Here is a 23,880-nt window from a genome sequence, read left to right on the forward strand (position 1 = left end):
AAAATCGGAAGATAAATACACTATTTTACCCTTGATTAATATTTTTTTTTCAAGTAACGACCCTCATTAACGACCCTTCACCGACATTAACGACAGTTTAGGGTCGTCATATACATCATGATCAAAACAATAACGACTCTAAACTGTCATACACTAACGACTCTTTTTAGAGATTAACGACAGTGTATAACGACATTTCTAAAACATTAACGACTGTTTAAGTCGTCAAATGCGTAATCAAAACAGTAACGACCCTTCCAAAGGGTCGTCAAGGTGATCATTTTTATGACGACCCAAAACTGTCGTACATTTCCGCCATTAATGAATCTTCGACAGTTTAGAGTCGTCACTTAAACAGTCTAAACATTAACGACTGTTGAGGATCGTCAATGAAATTTTTTAATACCCTGACGATTTTTCATAACCTGAAAAAGTTGCAGGTTTGAGTCGTCATTTTTGGTGTCAATACATTGACGACTTTCTGGAGTCGTTGGGGTATACATCCCTCGACATTGACGACTCTTTCTCTGTGTTGTGACATACATCCAATCCATGGGAGAATTTAAGATAATCTTACCATCAACACAATCATCTTTGTTGCTTGAACCTTCCCCAACATCATTTCCCCTACTTGAATTACTCACTTCTAAAAACCCTAAATTTTCCTCTAAAACCTCCTCTTCTTCTTCTCAACTCAAAAAAAAAAAATATCGATTCTAAAATCTAAGTTTAATCTAACATAATCTAACCACACTAATTAACTTAACTTAATTAAATTTTAATACTAATCATTCAGGGGCAGTTTAGCCATTTAAAAATATTTTGATTAAGAAAAAACCCAATTTGAATTTTAATGATCTTTTTTGTCCACTAATGGGAGGCCCCTAATTGTTTTTTAGGACCCAATTAAACTAGGAAAAAAAAGCGGTTTCGATTTTCGACAACGTAATCTACCATCTTCTCCTCTTTGGTTGTCTTAAAGATAAGAGTAAGGGTGTCTTTGTTTTCTCCCGAAAAAGAAGAGTGGGTCCCACTTCATGCAAAGCTGGACGTTTTGTCTTTAAATGACTCACACGTGACACCGCAGCTGTCACTCTTTCTCTTCTCTACTCTTTCCCGCAGGTCACTATCTCTTTATTTGGTCTTCTTCTTCACAAATGATACGAGAAATTTTCAGAGAGCTCCATCCAAATCATCGAAGTAAACGAAAAAAAGACTCCAAGGAAAACCCTAGAAATAAGAATACTTCTTCTGTTGCTGTTTCGTCTTTGACGATTAGGTAATTTCTTTGATTAATTTTGGTTTTGCGTGTATTAGAGGTGCTAATTTGATGATTAAGAGCTTTCGTGTGGGAATAGATATTTTCTTGAAATTTTGTATTTATGTCTCTTTTTTCTTGGTTTTAATTGTAGAAAGTAGGAAAAAATGGTTGAAGGAATAGTAGCTCAGGATTTGGATATGTGTTTTCAAAACCTTGTGATGGTTGGAGTAGAAGGTGGTGGAAAGATGATGATGAATAATTGGAAAGATCTTCCAATGGAGCTTCTATTGAGGATTCTTTCGCTTGTGGATGATCGTACGGTTATTGTAGCTTCAGGAGTGTGTACTGGTTGGAGAGATGCTGTTTGCTTGGGTCTTGTGAGTCTCAATATCTCATGGTAATAATCTTGATTTTCTGTTTTATTTTTTATTTATTTTTGCTAACTTAGTTGTTTCTGGATAATGGAAAATGCATTCTGATTGCGCATAATTCGCTCTTGTTTCTTACTGTCCGGTTACTATTGGTGTGGTTAATTTGATTGCCTCAAGGTTATTTACATGTGGAATCATGCTTTAGGCTGATTAGTTTGGGTGTAGAATGCATCTTAAGCTGTTTTCTGTTTCCCTGATAGATATACTGGTACTTTTGCATCATTTGTTCACAGGAGTTTTATTTCTTTTTTCTTTCTTCTAGGTGTTCGGCAATTTAGGTAAGGACCACTCAATTTCACATTGTGAGTTGTTTGGTCACAGACCCATATTAGCCTGTTTTTGCTTTGTGTTTGTTCCATGTGATTCAGCTTTGTGATATGTGCCCCATAAGAGTTGTCTTTGCGTGTGTTCTGTCTGAATTAGCTTTTTGTCCTCTCCATGTGGTTTGGCTCCGTGTATGCTGCGTTTGATCTTCTTTCTGTTGTGTTATTCACGCAAAATGGCTTGATATATTTTTGGGCACCAGCTGCATTTGTAATCACCGTTGTCATAGTTGTTCTTATGATTTCTCTATTGTTTTTTCTTTTGTTGTGCAGATGGTAAATGTTGAATTTTTAGTTTTATTGTTTCTCAGTGGTCAGTAGATATGTATGTTATAGAAAGGAAGAAAGAAACTTTACAAGTACGTACTACCTGACAGTGGTGCAAGTCATAACTTCATTCATCTAATGAGACTAAATAGTGGTCAGTTATAGAGTTCTAGTTGTTGAATAATAGAAGCATGCTGGAGCTCCTTTTTGAGATTATATTTTTCTTCATTGTCAATGTGTTGTGTTTTTTGTTTCATCTTTCCTATAAACACAAAAACACAACTAAATGTATAACAGCAACCGCTAAGTGTAGCTACATCTGTGATGTTGCTGATTTTGTTAAATTTGACACGTGGGCCAAGGATGGGTTACTATTGTATCTCTTACAAGCTACTGAGTTGTTTGATCCTCTAGGCTTGAGCAATTCAATTTCTGGGGATCCTTGATTGGTAGACCAGATTAAACTTGATTGGTAGGGTTTGTTGATTTTGGAGAGCTCAGAGTGCGTCCCCGTGTTTCAAATCACTATGGTTGTTTAGTACTGTCGACTTACATGTCTTTATATGAGTTGTCGCTTATGTTGTGGCCTTCAAAATCTCTGAATTTAAGCAGCAGCAGCAGCTTGATTCTAACTTAAGGAGGGGCCCTATTATTGTGGGTTTTTTAATTTGTAGCATATGATTACCTCCATGATTATCTTGAAACTCTTATTAATTTACACTTGCAGCAGCTGAAATCTTAAGTAAACCAATGTGGGAGATTGCAAGTTGACTGACATGACCTCATTTGCAGGTGCAAAAATAACATGAACAACCTTTTGCTGTCACTAGCGCCCAAGTTCACGAAGTTACAGACTCTATCCTTGCGCCAAAGTACACCCCAACTTGAGGATAACTCTATTGAGGCTATCGCGAGCTGGTGTCATGATCTTACAGACTTGGATCTTAGCAAAAGCCTCAAGCTTACTGATAGCTCCCTGTATGCAGTAGCCCATTGCTGTCCTCTACTGACTAAGCTTAACATCAGTGGTTGTCCGACCTTTGGTGACGCGGCTCTTGCGTATCTGACTAGTTTCTGCAAGAACTTGAAAAGCCTGAACCTCTGTGGGTGTGTGAAAGCTGCATCTGACAGAGCCCTGCAGGTAAGAAAGAATTGCGAGATATAAGTCTTATTAAAGATTAGATGTTTCTGTTTAACTTTTGTCTGTTCCATCTGCAGGCTATTTCATACAATTGCAGCCAAATGCAGTATTTGAACCTTGGATGGTGCGACAGTGTTACTGATGCAGGAGTGACGAGTTTAGCATTTGGATGCCCGGATCTTAGGTCGTTGGACTTGTGTGGCTGCGTCCTTATAACAGGTAGAATCTCTGCCGATCATTATTTGTATATCCATCTTGGAAAAATGAGAAAGTAATGTTGAAGAAAAAGGAGCTTGTTGATTCAACAAAATGTCCTCATTGACTTCTTGTTAGCAACATTCTTGTAGTTTTAGTATTTTATGGTGAATATTTGACATCTTTTTCCACAGTCAACATATACAGGTATGTCAGTGTGTGTCTATTCTTCAATCAGCAAGTTACTGGATTGAAGCAATTGCTTTGTGAATATCGAAACAAATTATTTTTGACCTATATGCATGTAGCTATTTAGTTTATACTTAATACTAAAGACCAATTAATTCTTTTGGTCCTCATGGTTGATATTTGGGCACCTTCATGTTGTTGATACTAAAGTTTTGTGTCCATAGGGATTAAACGAATGTAGTTTGAGAGCTCTTTAAATTCATATCTGAATTGAAACTAGAACTGTTGTTTTTCTCCATGTAGACTCTATAACCATCTTTTCTTTCCTAACAGAAAATTATTTTGGCTTCAGGTTCTTAGTAGTACTTTACTGATTTAAGTTGTGCATGTTTTGGTTTTCTTACCATAAGAGTATAGATGTTGTTGAGAAGTTGTCATATTCTAGTATCTTCAGTGAGGCACAAATTTTTCTATATTTGTGCTCTGGTCTTAAACTGAAAGGATCTGTTTGTTTTTGTTTTTGTTTTTGTGTCTCTGTAGATTGAAAGGTGTTAATAGTGTATTGCCTTAAGAAATGTCAATCTTGTTTCCAGAACAGCCAATATTTAGTACTTGTTAGGCTAGATTAAAAAAATTAACCTTTGATTCTCAACTTCCATCTGAGTTGTGGCTTTTCTTCATATATGTAACCTTCTTCCACCTTTCCAGATGAGAGTGTGATTGCTTTGGCGAGTAAGTGCATTCATTTGAGATCTCTTGGGTTATACTACTGCCAGAACATTACGGACAAGGCAATGTATTCTCTAGCCAACAGCCGATCTAAGAGCAGCACTGTGAAGCGTGATAATGATTTGTGGGAGTCTGTCAAAAGCAGCAGTACCAGTAGTAACAGTAGCCAAAGCAGGTACAAAAATGACGAAGAGGGGTTGGAAAAGCTAAACATCAGCCAGTGTACTGCTCTCACTCCTCCAGCTGTTCAGGCTGTTTGTGACTCGTTCCCTTCTCTCCATACCTGCGCTGGGCGGCATTCCCTCATTATCAGTGGCTGTCTTAACCTAACATCTGTTCACTGTTTATGTGCTCTCCAAGCACGTCGTGTTGCTACCAGCAATCTTACTTCTCATCCTCATGCTCACTAGGTTCCAGTTACAAAAGAAACATGAAATGAAAGCAAGAGTAACAGAAGAATATATTGCAGGGGTGGTGCTCCCAAACAAGGTGTGGTGTGTACATTGCTCTTCTTCATTTGAACGAACTATTTAAGCACTTCTATTGGTGTATCAAGACATGAACACTGTTGTCATGTTGTGTCAAAACATAATCAACTCTTACATGTGTCATAAATAAGCCTCCGAGTCCGAACAATGTTTGTTTCTTATATTTGTTCTGAAGTAACAGTACTGTCAGCTTAAATCATGATGAAAATATTCTGCAGCGATTCAGTTCTTAATCTCTAGCCTAGTTGTAGTCAACTTCACTCCTCTTTGGGGTATATGAGCCAAATGCAGTGGCTAGTGTTTTTTTTTTTTTTTAAGCATGCATTTATTTATGAAGGATTAAGTGAAAGATTGCTTGGTTCCAAATTTTGACTTTCATTTGCCGCATGATTGGCCATGTCATCCGATGTCTGATTTCCTTCTTTGTCATGATTGGCCATGTCATCCGATGTCTGATTTCCTTCTTTGTCATCCGATGTCTGATTTTCTTCTTTGTCGTTGTGTTGGATTGCAACTTTTCGAATCCGTTGCATTCTTTCCTTTATTTCTTTAATCATCCTTGAAATATACCAAGGTGGAGTAGAGTAGTGGGAGAGGTGACGATCAAAGGAGGTTTTCTGAGTCCGTCTCGGAAAGGCTTTTGGCCATTGTCTTTCTGTTGGGTCCTGGATGCGAAAACTAAAGCCCAAGTTTCTACCTGATTCACCTTCTCAGTGATTTTTTTTTTTCTTTTTAAAAAAAGGTTAGAATTTCCATAAACCTAAGAACCATAATATTGGGCACACCAAAATCTTCCAAGACATACTGAATGAAGACAAAAAAGGTTGTGAAATATCAGATAACCCCTTAACCCAAAAAAATTTTAATGGCAAATCTGCCCTTTACGTATTAGTGTTAATAATCTTGATTAGTGATTAAATATTTTGTTTAGTGACTAAAATAATTTTCAGAATTATAAGAGTTGTTTAGATGAAAAATTTGAGGAAAAAAAATCAAAGTTTTGGTTTGGTTAAGAAGGAGAGAAAGAGAAGGAGAAAGTGAGAAAATTCTAATTCTTGATTCAATGGAGGATGAGGAGTGTCATATATCATCTAAAAAACCTAGGAAAATACACATCAACTACACCAATGATTCCCAAATGGCTGATTTCTTAAATTATGAGAATGATTTTACACCCACTCAAACTCAAGCTCAAACTCAAGCTCAAGATGATGAAGACATTGATGAGGAACCCAATGCTTCTAATACACATGTACACTTATATCCTATACTTAATCTCACTTCTATAGCTCTCAATTATCAAAAGTTAGGTTTTTTGAATCATGGTTCGGCGAAACAGGTTGAGGTTCGGCTCACATCTATGAGTCGAATCTACCAATTGATGAACGGTTCGGCTTACTAAATCTGTTTACTGCATGCGCCGAACCTATAATTTCCAATTCCAACCCTTTTGCTAGACACTAGTTCGGCTTATATGAAAGTTTCATAGTAAGGCGAACAACATCATGAATATCCCGGAATAAAATCATTACTAATTCGGCTTACATATCCAAAATCATATGTGCCGAACATAATTTTTTAATTTCTGGGTTGAAATATTGTTACTGGTTCGGCACATATGGAGAATATCGTATCAGCCGAAACCTCTTATGTTCAAGGTTCGGCACATAATATGATTATCGTCTGAGCCGAACATGAATTTGTTAATTTTTGGGTTAAAATATTGTTCGTGGTTCGTCACATATTGAAGATATTGTATAAGCCGAAACCTGTAAATGTTTATAGTTCGGCACATAAGGTGATTATAGAATGCGCCGAACCTGAAGGACAAATGATTCGGCGCGTAACTTACATTAGAGGATAAGCCGAACTCTATAAATTCGGCGCATAACTGTTAAGCTATTCATTAAAACATGAAATTGAAGGTGTCCATAACCCAATCCCAGCACCATTAAAAACAAAGTTCAGGAACTAAAAGCAAAGGTGTTTGCAACACCATAAAAGTGTACTTAAAACTTAAGAAAAAGTGTATCATAAAAGTGTACATAAAAGGGCATTTAACCACGACCCCTCTTCTTAGTTGCACGACCACCTCTTCTTCCACCTTGGTCTTCATCTTCCGACGCATCATTACCGGGTTGGACGGTAGCACCACCTTGGCTTGTACCTTCACCAACTTGTCGAGACCTCTTAGTGGTAGGCCTTTGTTCGGGTTCCTCGGGTCCTTGTCCTTTGTTGATGATTGCATCCCACTTGTTGATGAGGTATTTTTGTTCTTCCACGGTCATTGGTGTTTTGCAACCCAGTTTGGCCTTCATTTTTTTCAACATCTCCCTACCCGCGACAACCTATTTATTCATTTGTCAACAACTTATAACCATGAGGTTGAAGACATTTTTACCATAACTAATATATGAAAATAGTATAAAGTGAAGTCATTCTTACCATAATCTTGAAAGCCTTGACTACATCTTCGGAAGTAGACTTGTTGGTGATCTTGATTAGCCTCGTCTTCCCCTCATCAGCTATCTTTTGCCTTTTTTTATTGATAGTGAAGGGATGAGAAATTTGGTTATACCAATCCATATAGCCCGGATCCTCTTCACATGGATCATCAAGTAAAGGTGTTAACTTGGACGCATCTAATGTGTGATTGTCTAAATTATTCCAAAATTCAACGGTGGGATCATGATCATACTTTGGTTCCCAAGATGAAGTGGTGCTTTTAGTTCCCTTACCACTCTTTGGTAACAACCTGAATTTCTCGTCAAACAAAGGAACCTTTTGGACGCATCCTAATTGACGGAGTACTCGCCTAGGATCGTATATAACATAACCACCGGGATACCATAATGGCCCATGATACATACCTACCGGCATATCCTCATCTTCAACAACTTCATCTTCTTCATCTTCCTTCTCATATGGTTAAAAAGTGACATCATCAACACCAAGACGGTGTAACGTCTCTCTCAAACTTGCCACCAACTTCTTTTTGTTCCTTTTCTTGGAGTCCTCGTACGCGTACCGTGCTGCAGTTGGCTCAGTATCAACATAATCGACATCTTTCTCAAATACTTTGTCCAAGTTCAAAATTGGGAAATGGTCATATATCCACACCTACATCCAAAGAACCACATTAAAAAATCAAAGGAATTGAATTGATAGAAACAAGTTTTACTTGGAAACATCAAAGTAAGACTAAAGTTTGTAAACTCAAAGAACTGTTCGGCTTATATGGATCAAGTATTATAAGCCGAACCAAGTAAGTAAAAACTTCGGCTTAAAATATTTTATGGTTATAAGCCGAACCATACTCTGAACTCCCAAAAGTTACCTGGAGCAAAGTGAAGTTCCCTCCGATGTTTGTACTTGTCAACCTAGACGCGGTGGCAAGTTGGTCCAGCAGGTAAGCGAGCGTAGCCGTTCCCAAAGCAAACTTGTTACAAGTTTCAAGATTCTTTACCAATTGGAGATAATTAGCATTTACCTTGTTTCCGGTAGTGTCGGGAAAGATGTCTCTACCAAGAGTATAAAGCAAGTAGGCAGTTCCGGTTTGCTTCACTTTGACGGGATCCATTATTAACAAACCTTGTGTGACTCTTTCCTTTGTGTTCTCAAACTCCCTTTTCAAGTTAGTCAACTTGATCTTCTTATTCTTCTTATTTCTACCACCTGGTATGCAAACGGTATCGACATCTTTAACTGATCGACAAAACTCCAACTCAGTTTTCATTGAACCCCAACCAAGGCATTCCAGGTACAAATTGTGTAGATAATCCCAACTCATGTCATAAAAACCAGCATCCACACTAACACCCCTTGCTTTAAGGCCTGTAATCTTACTAGCCTCATCAGGAGTGATTGCCATCTCTCCAAAAGGTAATTGAAATGTGTAAGTTTCTGGACAAAAGCGCTCGGTAAATGCAGAGGCCGACACACTATCATATTCCTTATGTCCATAATTGATGATAGGCCATAAAGCACTGCGTTGTACGTAAGCAATCACCTCAGGAACCTCTTCATCAAGACTCCATTCCGCTACCCTCTGGTGTCTCAATACTCGGACTGCACGGTTGTGATCAGGAGTCTCACAAATTTTCTTCGTCCAAGAATCGGCATAACCAATCAACACATTTCCTCCATCTTCCGGAAGACCATGAGGCAAACCATATGATCGAGGTGTAATTACGTCATCTTCATCAGGAATGTGTAAACCAGTGATCCGTCGATCATCATCGTTCTTCTCTTTCTCGGGTTCTGCCACCTTCTTACCTTTCTTGTCTTTCTTGGGTTTTCCTTGGGGTTGTGTTTCTTGATGAACTTCTTGATTATCATCAACTTCTTCATCTTCAGCTATTCCTTCTTCTTGTCTTTCAATTCTTACTTGTTCATCTTCTTCTTCTAAAATTCCTCCTCTACCTCCCACTCCCAATTTTTTCTTACCTCCTCCTCTAGGATCGGGAGTTTTAGAAGTAGAAGGCGTTACCTCCATCTTCTTCCTCTTTGTAGCTGCATTGGTCCTGACACAATTATGAAAGTTATAAGACTAATTTGAACAACAAAGAGATTTGGAAAGCCAAAAACTTGTAAGAAAATAAGATGGCTCGGCTTACCCGAAATAACACATATGAGCCGAATCATGTCTTGAAATTTTTATTAGCTTACACAGAGAGTGGATCGGCTCATACCACAAAACAATTATAAGCCGATCCTATATATTCGGCTCACAACCGATACCGTCGAATAAGCCGAGTCTATGATTATGAACTCAAACATGTATTCGGCGGAACATGATATCATATAAATAAGCCGATCCTACACACTAGTAAAATTTATGAAATTTTAACAATGATATTCGGCGCAACCCTAATACTATCGAATAAGCCGAATCTAGACTTATGAATCGAAACCTTTATTCGGCGCAAAACTAATACAACCATACAAGCCGATCCTAAGCACATGCAAAAATTCTGAAATTCAAACAACAATTATTCGGCACAAAACTAATACTACCATACAAGCCGATCCTACGCACATGCAAAATTTCTGAAATTCACAAAACATATTCGGCACAAAACTAACACCATCGAATAAGCCGATCCTAAATATAAGTCTCTGTGTCACTAAGTTCGGCTCAAAACGGATTTCAGATATACGCCGAGCCGTTCATATGCACTTTCAGGGTTCAGTTTCAAGAACAGCTCGGCGCACATCTAAGATTTGTTTTGCGCCGAACCATACCATGTAACCGCCGCAGAAACATGATTTTGACGAATTAAATCAATCAAACCAATCAAAAACATGAAATACGAGATGGGTTTGTAAAACTAACCTTCTTATTCTCATTTCTGGAGTTGGTTCTTCTTCAATCTCTTCTTCCGGTTGATTTTGTGGTTGATTTTGAGTTTCTTCTTCACTCTCTAAATCTTCTTCTTCTTCTTCAATGGGTTGTTCAATCGATCGATTAGAACGAGATACTGGCTTACGGCGAACCATTATATAGATGAGTTTAATCGTCGACTAAATTTTCACGAATCGACGATTAAATTTCGGCGATGATACGATGAAAAAAAAGGAGAAGGTGGGTTCGGCTGTGGAGGATGAGGAGGAGGAAGAAGGGGTTGAAACTGATTTTAGGTTTATGATTATAGATTTTTGTATTAAGGTTAGAGATAGATTAGTAATTTATAGGATTTAAGGGCATATAGGTAATTAGACCACCCATAGGGTACCCCTTATAAGGTCATCCAAGTTAGGACTATTCCTTTGTATGCCTTGAAAATTTTTGGTATGCCCAAAATCAGGGTTCAAACCTAAACTTTATTTTCTAGGATGTCTTGTGTCTCATTTAGGGTTTCCACCTACTTGGGGAGCAAAGTCTTCTTGGCGTATAAATAGAGGCTCCCGTCTTTATGTTTTACATACATCAATAAGAATTTCACTCTACTTTGTGTTTATTTATTTCTTTATTCATAACATATTAACTTTTTTTTTTCTAATGAAAATATGGAATATTATAAATCAAGTAATATAGTACAAAAGGTTTACAACGTCAATTTTTTCAAAAGAACTAGATAAGATACTTGATGTACTATTTTTTTTTTCTCTAATGTGTAAAGATAAATATTGGAGACTCTTGATTCTAGCTTCCTTAGCAAAATTCTCCGCCTCTGAATTGTATTTTCTGTTGATATATCTCACCTTGGCTTGTGGAACAGTATCCAAGGTCACTCTAACCTTTTTCGTTGTGTTTTCAGCTTCCCAGGAGATATCTTTACATTTCTTGTTAATAAAATTCGCAATACTTTTGCAGTTTGTGACGAAAGAAACATTGGAAAGAATATTATTTTTTTTAACCAAGATGTAGCTTTGAGCATTGCCTATGCTTCTGCATGAATCGCCGACATTGCTTTATCTGAACCTGCTTCGATATGCATGAATTCCTCTTGATCCACCGAGTATAAGATAAAAGCGAAACCCATTGATACATCTTCTTTCTTAAAAGATGTATCTATAAAAATTATCCAGTCCGTATTTAGAGATGTCCAATTTGGATTTGGAACCACTTCATTTCTAACAAAAGTCTTCCTCTTGATTGATATTGAAGTTGTTGATTGTAAATACTTGTTTATCTGATCTATCAACACTGTCGGGTTAGGACCTTTTCCTTCGAGAACAACTAAGCATCAATGTTTCCAAATGAACCAGAGAACCGTCGCAATTTTATCCGATATTTGATCGTAGTTCGTATCTTCTATCCAATTTTTGATCCAATTGCTTATTGAACCAAAGAAAGGTTGGTTGTGAATAAAGCTTAAAGAAACTCCAAACCAAACTGCTCTCGCAAACGGGAAAAATCTAAATAAATGTTGTTCGTTTTCTTGAATCTGCGCATTACACATCTGGCAATCCACTGAAACATGTTTCATGTGGGAAGCTAATCTACTTGACGCTGGAAGAGCATTCTCCACTAGTTTCCAAATGAATAATTTAATTCTTGTGAAAAAGCGGGGGTCAAACAACCACACCCAATATTTCGCTTAGCAATCTGTATGGACTAAATCCAATATACTTTCAAGAGAATCAACTAGACAGTCAGACTCAATCTTAAGAAAATTATATCAAAGAGTTATATCTCAATTTCTCAATTCAACCCGCAATCAAACAAATAGGAATTTGCGAGCCCGATTGAATAAAAGAAATAACTTGGACGGTATCAAAAACCAATATCCAAGTTTCAATCAATTTAATCAACAACCAAAGGTTGGATTCACAATTGATTGAACTTACGCACAACCTGTGATATTTCAATTATATAAACAAATATAATGCGGAAAAGAAATAACACAGACACCAGAAATTTTGTTAACGAGGAAACCGCAAATGCAGAAAAACCCCGGGACCTAGTCCATATTTGAACACCACACTGTATTAAGACGCTATAGACACTAGCCTACTCCAAGTTAACTTCGGACTGGAATGTAGTTGATCCCTAACCAATCTCACACTGATCAAGGTACAATCGCGTTCCTTACGCCTCTAGAACCACGCCGGATTCTGCGCACTTGATTCCCTTAGCATATCTCACCCATAACTAAGAGTTGCTACGACGCAAATTCGAAGACTTGATAAACCAATCTGTCTTACACATAAAAATCTATTGAATAGATAAATCTGTCTCCCACAAAATTACCTATGAGTTTTGTTCTGTCTTTTGATAAATCAAGGTGAACATGAAACAATTGATATACGGACTTATATTCCCGAAGAACAGCCTAGAAATATCAATCACCTCACAATAATCTTAATTGTACGGTAGCGAAACAAGATATTGTGGAATCACAAACGATGAGACGAAGATGTTTGTGACTACTTTTTATCTTGCCTATCGGAGATTAAATCTCGAGCAAATCTTAGTGAAGATAGTACTCAATCACGATAGAAAACAACAAGATCAGAACAAGTAACTACAGAGAAAATAATTGGGTCTGGATTCACAATCCCAATGAAGTCTTCAAGTCGTTAACCTACAGGGTCTCGAGAAGAAACCTAAGGTTAAAGGAGAATCGACTCTAGTTATGCAACTAGTAGCACACAGGAGGTGTAGGGATTAGGTTTCCCAATTGCTAGAGTTATCCCTTATATATTCTTCAAATCAGGGTTTGCAATCAATGCTACCTTGGTGACAAAGCATTCAATATTCGCCGTTAGATGAAAACCTGATTAGACTCAAGCTAATATCTTTCAACTATTAGATCGAACTTAGCTTGTTACACACAAATGAAAAGTGACTTCATTAGATATGAGTAACCATACCTAAGCGTGTGCACCTTTTTTGGCTCAACAATAGTTAACTAAAGTTAGCCATATGAACATTTTTCATACAACCTTATTCATCTCAACCATAACTAGTTCAAATGACTCAAATGAAACTAGTTCTAGAGTTGTTCAGTTGTTTATATTCTCATGGAAGTATACAAGACACAATTGAAGCAAAATCGAATTTGATTCACATGAATCAATTCATGAACATTATAGCCACGGTTTGCAAAATATTGCATTCCTTATTATATAAATGTATTAGTTCATGAACAAACCGATTTTAGAACATAACCTACTCACGTATGAAAACGGTTACGCATACCTAAGTGGACGGACTAAGTTTGGGTTCGCCAGTATGCGGAAGGGTACGCATACCTTCCAAACTCAGCAGAAATTACTGGAACTGAACCTCACGCCAGTACGCGTACCGGTATGCGTACAAGGTTCCCGAACTTTCACTAAACCAACCAGTACACACACGGGTATGCATACTATGGTTCCCGGACTTGGATCAACACATATGCAAGTATGCATACGGTGCACATGATCCAATCATGGTAAAGTGTTCTAAAGTCCATTTTAATCATTGGAACATTCTTAGAAAAAGACAATAGTTGTCTCACACAGACTATTATTCAAAGAAATTTTCAAGTGATCGAATGATCAATATGAAACATTCTGAGTCTACGTCAAATGACTGTCTCACACAAATCATATAAGATGTTACCAGGTGAATTTCACATGATCATCTTTTGACTTTCGTCAAGAATATTAGATGAACTTGGTTGAAGCGAAAGCTTACCAACACATATATCGAGAAATATGTAAGCGAGTTAAACTCAGCTCGAAATATCAAATGTGTATAATCAAAGTCTATATAGCTATACGACTTTTGTCTCAAATAGGAGATATGGTAGATAGACTTTTGAGTGATATATGAGTTCAAGTCACCACATACCTTCTGTTGATGAAGTTCCACAAGCTTCCCTTAGTAGGTCTTCGTCTTTGATCGATGAACGCCGTGAAGTCTAAAGCTCAACTACACTTTCTATCCTAGTCCGAGACTTAGCTATAAATAGACTAGAAATCAATACTTATAATTTTGGAAACTAAAATTGACAACAAGCTTGAGATAGTAACGCTTGCGAGTTCAACCGAGCAGTGCTCTAACATCTTGGAATTGTTTTAATTTTCGATAATTTCTTCCAAGGGAAATTGGCCATATCGTCATTTTCTTATTCTTGATTGTTAAGAAAATTATAGATACTTTTCACTGAAAATGATCCTGAAGAGTGGTGCCTCCACTTTATTTTATCTTTTTCTTCTCTTCGTGTCGAGATTGCCATAATTTTTTCTTTAATTTCCGGGCTGAAAAATCGTCTAATTTTTTAATGTTCCAATTGTTGTCAAGTGTGATCAGCTCATTTACCATTTCTGGAACTTGTTCTATTTTATCCAAAGGTTTTTGAATTATATCCTCATTGGGAATCCATTTGTCTTCCCAAATTTTAGCTGACTCTCCATTTTTAATTTACCACACGAAGTTACCCTTTATAAGATTTAATCCTTTTTTGGATACTAGTCCAAATCCAAGAAAGTTTAGATGTTCTCGAATTTTCTAGGGGATTTGTGGTTGGAAAATATTTTTCTTTTAGAAGCTTAACCCATAATTGATCTGGTTCTAATATTAGTCTGCTGGCCAGCTTAGTTAGCAGAGCTAAATTAAATTGGTGCGGATTTTTAATTCCCAAACCCCCTTGCGATATGGGTTTACAAATACCGGACCAAGCTTTTATAAATCCGCCTTGTCTTTTCACCCCATCTTTATTCCACCAGAAATTTCTTTGAATTATATCCAATTGATCTAAAGTTTCTTTTGGTAAGGTTAGCACTTGCATCTGATAGGTAGGATAAGCTTGAAGAACATATTTAATTAGAACCGCTTTCCCAGGTTGGGAGAGAAGCTTCAGTTTCCAGCCTTGAAGAGTAGAATAGTATCTTTGGAGTAGAGGTTAGTAATTTTCTTTTATAAAGAAAAGGAGGGTCCCTAAGTACCTTTCATTTTTTATCATCAACTGAACTTTTAAGATTTTTGCTATTATTTTTCCAGGTCTTGGGTGGACGTGGTGGTTAAAATAAATTCTGTATTTTTGAAGATTGACCATTTTCCCCGTTATTTCTCCGAATGAGGACAATATATCTAACAAGTTTTTTGCTTCTCCTAAGTCTGCTCTCGTGAATAGAAAACAATCATCTGCGAAGAATATGTGAGAAATATTCGGAGCGTCTTTATTGATCTTCAGCCTGGATATCTTTTTTTTCCGCAATTGCTTTCTCTAAGAGTCTAGATAGAATTTCCATGCATATTAAAAAGAGATAATGGGAGAGTGGATCTCCTTGTATTAATCCTCTAGAATTTTTGAAATAAGGTCCTGGAGAACCATTAAGGAGGATTGAAAAACAAGTGGTTAAACCCCACTCCACTCTGTCAAAAGCTTTAGAAAGATCCAGTTTGAGAGCAAGGTACCCTTTTCTTTTTGCTTTTGAAGTTCTCATCGAATGAAGGAGCTCGTGGGCTATGATAATGTTATCAGTGATTTGTCTACCAGTGAGAAAGGATGATTGGTTAGGGGATATTATTTTATTTACGATAGGTTTTATCCTATCAGCTAAAATTTTAGATATTATCTTGTACGTAGTATTGCTTAAATTTATGGGCCTAAAATCCGCTGGGGTCTTAGGAGTGGAAATTTTTGGATTAAATTGATAAATGAAATGATTGAAATCAGGGTTTAAGCTACCTGTTTTAAAGAAATCTTGAATTGCAGAAATGATATCATTTCCCAAAACGTCCCAGTTTTCTTTGAAAAAACCGGGTTGGAAGCCGTCTGGGCCCGGGGCTCCCCATTGATTCATTTTAGAGATAGTTGCCCAAATTTCTTCCTTAGAAGGGATTTCACAGAGAGAGGAATTTTCTTCTTCAGGAATGCAAGGTTCAATAATACTAGAAATATCTAAATCGTAATTGCTCACATGAAAAGTACTAATCTCGGAAAAGTGATTGACAAGAAGGGAGTAGATTTGATCTCTGTCAGATAACCATAATCCATACGGCTCTCTAAGAGAATGGATGGAATTGTTTCTTTTCCAAGGAGATGCCGATTGATTTTGTTAATTGTTATACATATATACATATATATATATATATATAAACTCTTTTAATTAAAAGATCAAACTAAGATAAATATTATCGAAATAATCAATCTTGATGAAAAAAATCAATCCAAGCAAATTAGTGCAACTAGGTAGGTTGTTCAATCTACTACAAGTCTTACGCTTAACAAGTTAAAGTTAAACTGCTTTGGATCCCAGAGAACCAAGTTTTCAAGTGAAAGGGAGAGAGTAACCAGTACACCACCAAATTATTCGTTCGGGAACCTATATGGACAATCTTTGTACAATCAATATGTTCGGTCACAAAGATATATTTAAGATTGTTTTAACAAGAAAAACCTAGTACATACCCAAAATGTTCACAAACCGAATTCCAACAAGAACAAGTTTTATAATCTATATTTCAAGATACGAAATCCACAAGAACGAGTAATGTAGGTTCTGTACAGTTGAGTTAATACTATCTAGGTTTAAATACGTACAACGTGTGATATTTCAATTATAAAAATAAAACAATATAATGCGGAAAATAAATAACACAGACACCAGAGATTTTTGTTAACGAGGAAAATTACTATCTTGTAGAAAAACCTCGGGACTTAGTCCAGATTGAACACAAATGTTACACCAAATTACTTACTACCAGATTTCGGATTAGATATAATATGCTTCAGTTGTATTCGTGCACCTGCAGAACTCCTAGCAGAACACAGATTTTTTAAAGGAAATTCTCTTGTGAATCTTCTAGCAGATTGCCGATTCTCTTTAGAAGATGCTTTTGAAAATCTTCTAGCAGATTTCCAATTCTCTTTTAGAAGATTCTCCTCAACAATTAGGGTTACACGTTCTTTGATCTAATTGATTTCTCCTCACAAGATCACCTAGAAATAATCTAGATATATCTTGATCTATCAAATCTAGGGTTTATAAAAACACCTAGAAACACGTTCTGTAACTATCAAAGAAGATAGCTTCTCTGTGCTTTACGATTCCCAATTAAAGTCTTTTGGAATCTCACTCTTGTCAGTAAAGAACAAAGATATCGAAAACAACCTTATGTAACATACACACAATTTTCCAACCAATGGTTTGTGTGGTTACATTAAACCTCTATTTATGGTGAATGATCAAGGCTAGGTTTCTTGGAACCAAAGCTATCTTGTATGGGAAATGAAACACTAAGTAACTTGATTAAGATAGGCCTTTAGTCATGTATTCACGGTTTTAGTTGGCGAATTGTTGCCAAAAGTTCGTGTAGAATTTCTTATTTATGAAATCAATCTTAGCCACACATAAAATCACTCATAACTTCTTCATTATAACATGGGTTTGAGTGATTCTGGGCTCGTTAGATTCGTGTTTTCATTCACTACAACATGAGGACCTTTATAGGGACAAAGGTCATTCTCACAAAAGTCTTGGGCTCAAATATCCTCTAGTGTATACATAAATGTATGTATGACGTCATAGGAATTGTTACATAGAGTGAGCACTTGTTTCGATAGATAAAGTGGTGGAGTAAAAAAGAAAATCAAGTGTTTGTCACTAACCTTTATTGAAGTTATCCTACATGTCCCCGTGTAGTCTTCAATCTCCATTCTTCAAGGATAACTTTGATTCTATACATTACCTAAACCTAATCTAGTCTGAAACTGTTGTACTGAATAAATCAAAAATATATTTTGACATCTAAATTTGACAATTGACTTGACATGCCAATGTCAGTGGGTTGAACCAAGTAATGCTCTAACAACAAAAAGTAACACAATGATCAGAACCAAAATGAAAAGTCATCAATCTTCAATTTCACTCTTCAAAGTAACCGTTGCAAACAACTAGTACTCATAAACGTTTTCTCTCATAAAATGACAACTAATATTAGCTAGAACATATCCATGTGGTTGACTAATATAGAAACTAGATATATGCAAGCATCTGGTATTGGTAAACATATAATTCAATACCTTAATAAATTCCAGGATCTTTCCTTAAGTATCAAAGGAATATGATTGAGAAATGAGACATCAGAGTTTAGCACATGTTCAAACATTATGTCAACACTTATGAACTTCTCAGTCCAACTCATGTACATCTCGATGTCTACATAAATCACAGATAACAGACCAACTCAGACATAGTGAGGATCGGTCTGGGATCGATCCTTACCACAAGGTATTGGTCCTGGATCATTTTTCGATTACGAAATAAGTTTCGCAAGTCTACTTCCCCAAACTATGTTTATGAAATCGATTTCTAACATAATTAAGGATTCACCTGGAAGTTCAACACACTAAACAACAAAAAGTTACCAATTAGTGCAGTGTCGATATTCGACAACCATAGATACACTATACTTCATAACTCTATATACTTAAGTTTTTAAGACAACTATTGTATATCATTATTTTCGATACTTTGGTCACAGTATAATGACCAGGTCACCAATATTAAAGTTATGGTAGCAAACACAACTTCGCATGTTATGTTTACAATGAATAAAGACTTGAAAGAACAAGTCAAGTTTTTAGTTACCAACCTCGAACGGAAGGATAATGTCTTAGTTGTCTTAGATACGTCTTCACGTCTTCATGAGTAACCATATCAAGTTTCAACATTTCTATGTTCCTAGTCTAGTATATCGAGCATTGGAACTAAACTTGACATACCAACACTTGGTGATATCGACCGAGTAGTGCTCTAATAGTTTTATCCTTGACAAGGTTTTCAACGAGGAAATATATGCGTGTCCAACATTGTTTTAAGCCTTTACATACTAATATAATTTCATGTTTTTGCTCTTACTGGTTTGTTTGCATTGACTTGACCAGAGTTGTCTTCAGGGGAGTGTGATAAACCTAAAGTTTCATTTACTAAGATGTCTTATGTGTAACTCTTGGGTTTCCACATAATTAGGTAACAAGTTTTCTTACGCCACAAAGACGGGATTTATTATTTATATTTTATGCATAGTAATAAGAAGTCCTCTCTACTTGTTCTCTTTATTCCGTATATATTTCTTTATGTTTAACAAATTTTTTATTAAAAGGAAATAGAGAATTACATACAAATCAAGACACGGTCATGTGCAAAGAGTTTCGAAGAAACTACTTCTCTCAATCTGAGACGCGTTACACGTGGAAAAAGAGACAACTCCTGAAGACCTAGATTTTTAGGCTAATTCATCAAACATCACGATAACTAGTCATTGTAAAAATGAACACAACCCTAAGATGAGTTTTCACTTAAATTTTTTTTATAATAAACTATATATAAAATAAATTATTTGTAATGTGGCTAGATAAAAAAATATGCAAATAATGTGCGAGGAAAAAAAATTCATATAAAAAAAAGTTAAACAGTGTAACTGTAGTAACTTTACTAGAATTCAAGCTCATGTAATCTTTATAAAAGAGGAAAAAATGTGATATACGAGAGGAACAAAGAAAAACTTGCGATTGGCATAGAGGGAAGATCTGTTTATGGAATACTTCAAGAAAAAGCCGTCTCAATTTCTTCTAGACCAAACACACTTAATAGACCTGATGCCCATGACCTTCCAGACAAAGTAATTTTTAACTATGACCAACTCCTTATAATGCGATGAAAGTGGGTCTTAAAAACGGATACAATAGGTTCAAATCGGGTACACTGTGGTAAAATCGAGTCACGATGTTCTGGAGGAGTCAAATATTTGTGGGCGTAGCAATGTTAAAGCAATAAAATTCCACAATAAATAGATCTTTTATGCAGAACTTTATCCCTCATACAGTCGATTTCATTGAACCCTCTTTTAATAATATGGGATAAAAGTTATTTGCCACGGGTCCCGCCGGCGGAACGATCACCTAAAGCGCCTAATGTGTTGTTACCAATAATTTGTATTGCCATCAAGTAGACAGTTGAAACAACGAGAAATATGCTCATTTGATTTAGCACGGGCTTGGAATTCATGATCTGAAGCGCGAAAGAGACACCCTTTAGCTACAAGCGGTTGGGGTACTACCTAGTTCAAACTCAATAGACACAGTATTCTCAGGTTGCTTTAAATCTAAACTTTCTCGACATTTGTCAACACTTCCCCAACCAATCAGTCCAGAACTCTTAATTAACCAAGACCACTTCCACAACTCCTTACCAAGAATATTTTCTACAAACACTTGGACTGTTTATATATAGTTTATAAGGTCTAACTCCAAGTACTATGGGGCTTCACTTGGTTTTAATACGACGAGTTCCCTTCGTTTGGCTTCAGAGTGGATCAGATCTAATCACCTTAAGCCAAGTAATCAATTTCCCTTTGAAAAATGACTTTACAGAAACCGAGTTTCCATTTTTGGTTCCATGACTTTTTGGATAGATGCTGAGTTTATTCTCGTCTCCGATTTTTCAGTTTTAACCTATTTTTAGTCTTATTATTTCTCTTTTACCTCTTTTATCTGCTAAAATTTCTTTTGATCCTATTGTATTTCCTTTTTTTACTTTTAAATATTTATTTTACCTACACTAAATATCATCCAATTCGAACCAATGAAATATTGGATAAACAACAAATCTGATAGGCTAGGCGATGCCCCTCTCCCATAGTGAGGCGCACTTCACTCTCATTTCGCTTAGCTAAGCGAAACACCTAACCATAAATCAGTTAAAAAATAAAAAATCGAAAAAACTAGAAATTCAGTATAAAAAGAAGGAAAATGTACAAAACAGTCCTAGTATTAGGACCCGATTCACAAAAGCATCCTACTGTTACAAACTATTAACAAAATGATCATACTTCCGTTAAAAAGATAGTTAAGTGGTGACTAGGGTTGTTCATGGTCGGTTTTGGCTCGGTTTCTAGCCAAACCAAAATTGAAACCAATACTATTGGTTTATAAAAATCTAAACCAAACCAATTCATTAACCATTAGTTCGGTTTTTAAATGGTTTTCGTCGGTTTCGGTTTGTTCCATTGGGTTAATGGAAAACCGATTGTATGCCAGTTTTCTGAAACTGACAGTTCAAATTTAAAAAAATAAAATAACAGTTGAATTTTTTTTAAACTACCTGCAGAATGTAATTAACACACAAGCGTAGTTCATAACTCAAGTTTATAAGACATTACAGATTCAAAATACATAAACTCCAAGTTCTACATGCTCCAAATTCATAACTCAGTTAGAGATTCTGGCGAATGCCGACTGGAGACGAAGAAAAGAAGAAGAGAAAAAATGAACTCGTCTGGGGGAACGATAGAACTTAGGTTAACAAATAGTGATATGGACGGGGGAGATTAAATCTATCTGATTTTAATCAACGGCCTATACTTATCGGTTTTCCATTGGTTTTTGGTTCGATTTTCAGGTCAAACCAAAACCGAACCAGTAATGTCGGTTTTCAGTTTTCTTTACCATAACCAATCCATTAGTAAATTGTTTGGTTCGGTTTCTTCCTAATCGGTTTGGTTCGGTCCGATTCCGGCGAAAAACCGAAACCATGTTCAGCCCTAGTGGTGACTCACAGTTAAATATGTTAATGAAATTACCCATGTGTCCTTCATATTTATCCTTCCATACACAATTTTAACTTTTGATTTCATTATGATTTTTTGACGGTGGTGCTATTTGTAGGTGGTGGTGGTGCCGCTTACATATCGTTACACCGCATTCAGGATCGTAAAATCGCATTCGGGTTCGTTACACCACATTCATGATCGTTACACCACATTCACCCAAAGGGTTCACCGCTTCCCCTTCGGGATTTAGTAGAGATTCTTAAGCTTCCACCACCACCACCACCGCTTCATCACCACCACTTCAACCAATTAGTTAATTAGGAAGGGTATTTTAAGGGAGGATATTTTCGGAAAAGATAACACTGTTTTATTCAAAAGTGTTAAATCGGATGGAAAAAAGACCATTTTATAAATGAATTACAAAAATATGATCATTTTATGACCGCATATTATAAAAAATATGACCATTATGTAATTGGTCCTAAAAAGAAATGAAATATATATGAAGTGTGAACTTACGAGGAATCATGAGGAAGGAAAAAAGTGAAGCAAGAAAAAGTATATTACGGTGGTACTAATAATAATAATCAAAAAAGGGACATTTCTTATTTAGTCCAGTAATTCCGACCCGTGTTACTGGCTAGTCCAGAGGGATAACACATTTATCGGTTGGTCCAATAAAGTTTAAACCTGCCTAAAATTACCTATCTACCCATAGACACGTTAAAAGTAATTTTCAGTTTCATTTTCGATTTTCTTTCTCTTGTTTCTTCAGTTACAGAACCGCTCCTTCAATTTCTTCTTTACCAATCGCTTCTATCTCTTCTTTCTTCTCAATCAAACTCATCTGAAAAACGATTTCGGAAATCATTAATTACAGAAAAATCATCAGTTCCTGACCTAATCAATTACATAAATCATCAGTTCCTAACCTAATTTTTATTCATTCAATTGAAGAGGAAAAATGGTTAGAACTATCAAGCGGACAATTACGGAAGAAATTGTAGAAGAAACCCAGGTAAAAAGAAGAAGAAAAAATGTTGATGATTCACCAACACAATCCTCCCCTGCTGCTAAATCTCCGACAAAAAGGAGTATGAGTAAAGTTGGTACTCCGTCACGAACAAATGTTCCTCAGGTAGAAGGTAAGCAAAAATCGGAAGAAAGTAAAGCCTAATTTTGTACTTCATATTGACATGCAATACTTAGAAAACTGTTGTTGAATTTCATATTGACATGCAATACATATCAATATGTAGTGCTGATGAAAAACTGTTGATATGTAGTGATGTTCAATTAATATCCTACATATGCTCAATAGAATCACTACATCTCTGTATGTAGTGTTTGTTTTACATGTTTTCAACTGTTGTATATGCAATTTACTCTTACATATTGACATGCAGTGTGTGTTTCTATGCTCAATGGAATCACTAGATATTTGTATGTAGTGCCTGGTATACATGTTTTCATATGTTGTATATGTAATTTGAGACAACATATTGACATGCAATGTGTGATTCATATGTTTTTTGTTCAATAGAAACACAACATCTCTGTGAGTCATATGTTTTACATGTTTTTCATCTGTTGTGTATGTAATTTGACACAACATATTGACATGCAGTGTGTGATTCATATGTTTTATATCTGTACTACATATCAATATGTTGTCTGCAATTTGTAGTTATTGATATGTAATGATAGCATCTCAAATTGATATGTGTGCTACATATTATTATCTGCCTGTAATATGTAATGTGTACAAAACTTTTGGTTTACAAAAACAGCAAAAACCAAAGGAAAGAAAGCAGCTGCTGCTCCTGAAGCAAAAAGCAAAAGAAAAACAGCAGCGGCAACTAC

The 23,880-nt window shown here is 36.1% G+C and overlaps 1 protein-coding gene across 2 annotated transcripts; it reads left to right on the forward strand.

The window, feature by feature from the left end:
- The first annotated feature begins 1,119 nt into the window (after positions 1-1,119).
- Positions 1,120-5,257, forward strand: LOC113356462 (F-box protein SKP2A-like). Of its 2 annotated transcripts, XM_026599604.1 has the most exons (5): positions 1,120-1,279; positions 1,413-1,658; positions 3,075-3,423; positions 3,501-3,642; positions 4,516-5,257. In XM_026599604.1, the coding sequence occupies exons 2-5, from the start codon at positions 1,426-1,428 to the stop codon at positions 4,944-4,946; spliced, it is 1,155 nt and encodes a 384-aa protein (XP_026455389.1). In that variant the 5' UTR covers positions 1,120-1,279; positions 1,413-1,425; the 3' UTR covers positions 4,947-5,257. The 2 variants fall into 2 exon arrangements, with proteins under 2 accessions (XP_026455389.1, XP_026455390.1); XM_026599605.1 differs by lacking the exons at positions 1,120-1,279; positions 1,413-1,658 and adding an exon at positions 2,116-2,291.
- The last annotated feature ends 18,623 nt before the right edge of the window (positions 5,258-23,880 follow it).

The sequence above is a fragment of the Papaver somniferum genome, chromosome 3 (assembly GCF_003573695.1).
Source record: "Papaver somniferum cultivar HN1 chromosome 3, ASM357369v1, whole genome shotgun sequence".
Taxonomy (NCBI): Eukaryota; Viridiplantae; Streptophyta; class Magnoliopsida; order Ranunculales; family Papaveraceae; genus Papaver; species Papaver somniferum.

Coding starts and splice junctions, on each gene's coding strand:
- LOC113356462 (XM_026599604.1), top strand. CDS start 1,426: ATGGTTGAAGGAATAGTAGCTCAGGATTTGGATATGTGTTTTCAAAAC. Junction 3,424..3,500: donor CATCTGACAGAGCCCTGCAG/GTAAGAAAGAAT, acceptor TTCCATCTGCAG/GCTATTTCATACAATTGCAG. Junction 3,643..4,515: donor TGGCTGCGTCCTTATAACAG/GTAGAATCTCTG, acceptor CCACCTTTCCAG/ATGAGAGTGTGATTGCTTTG.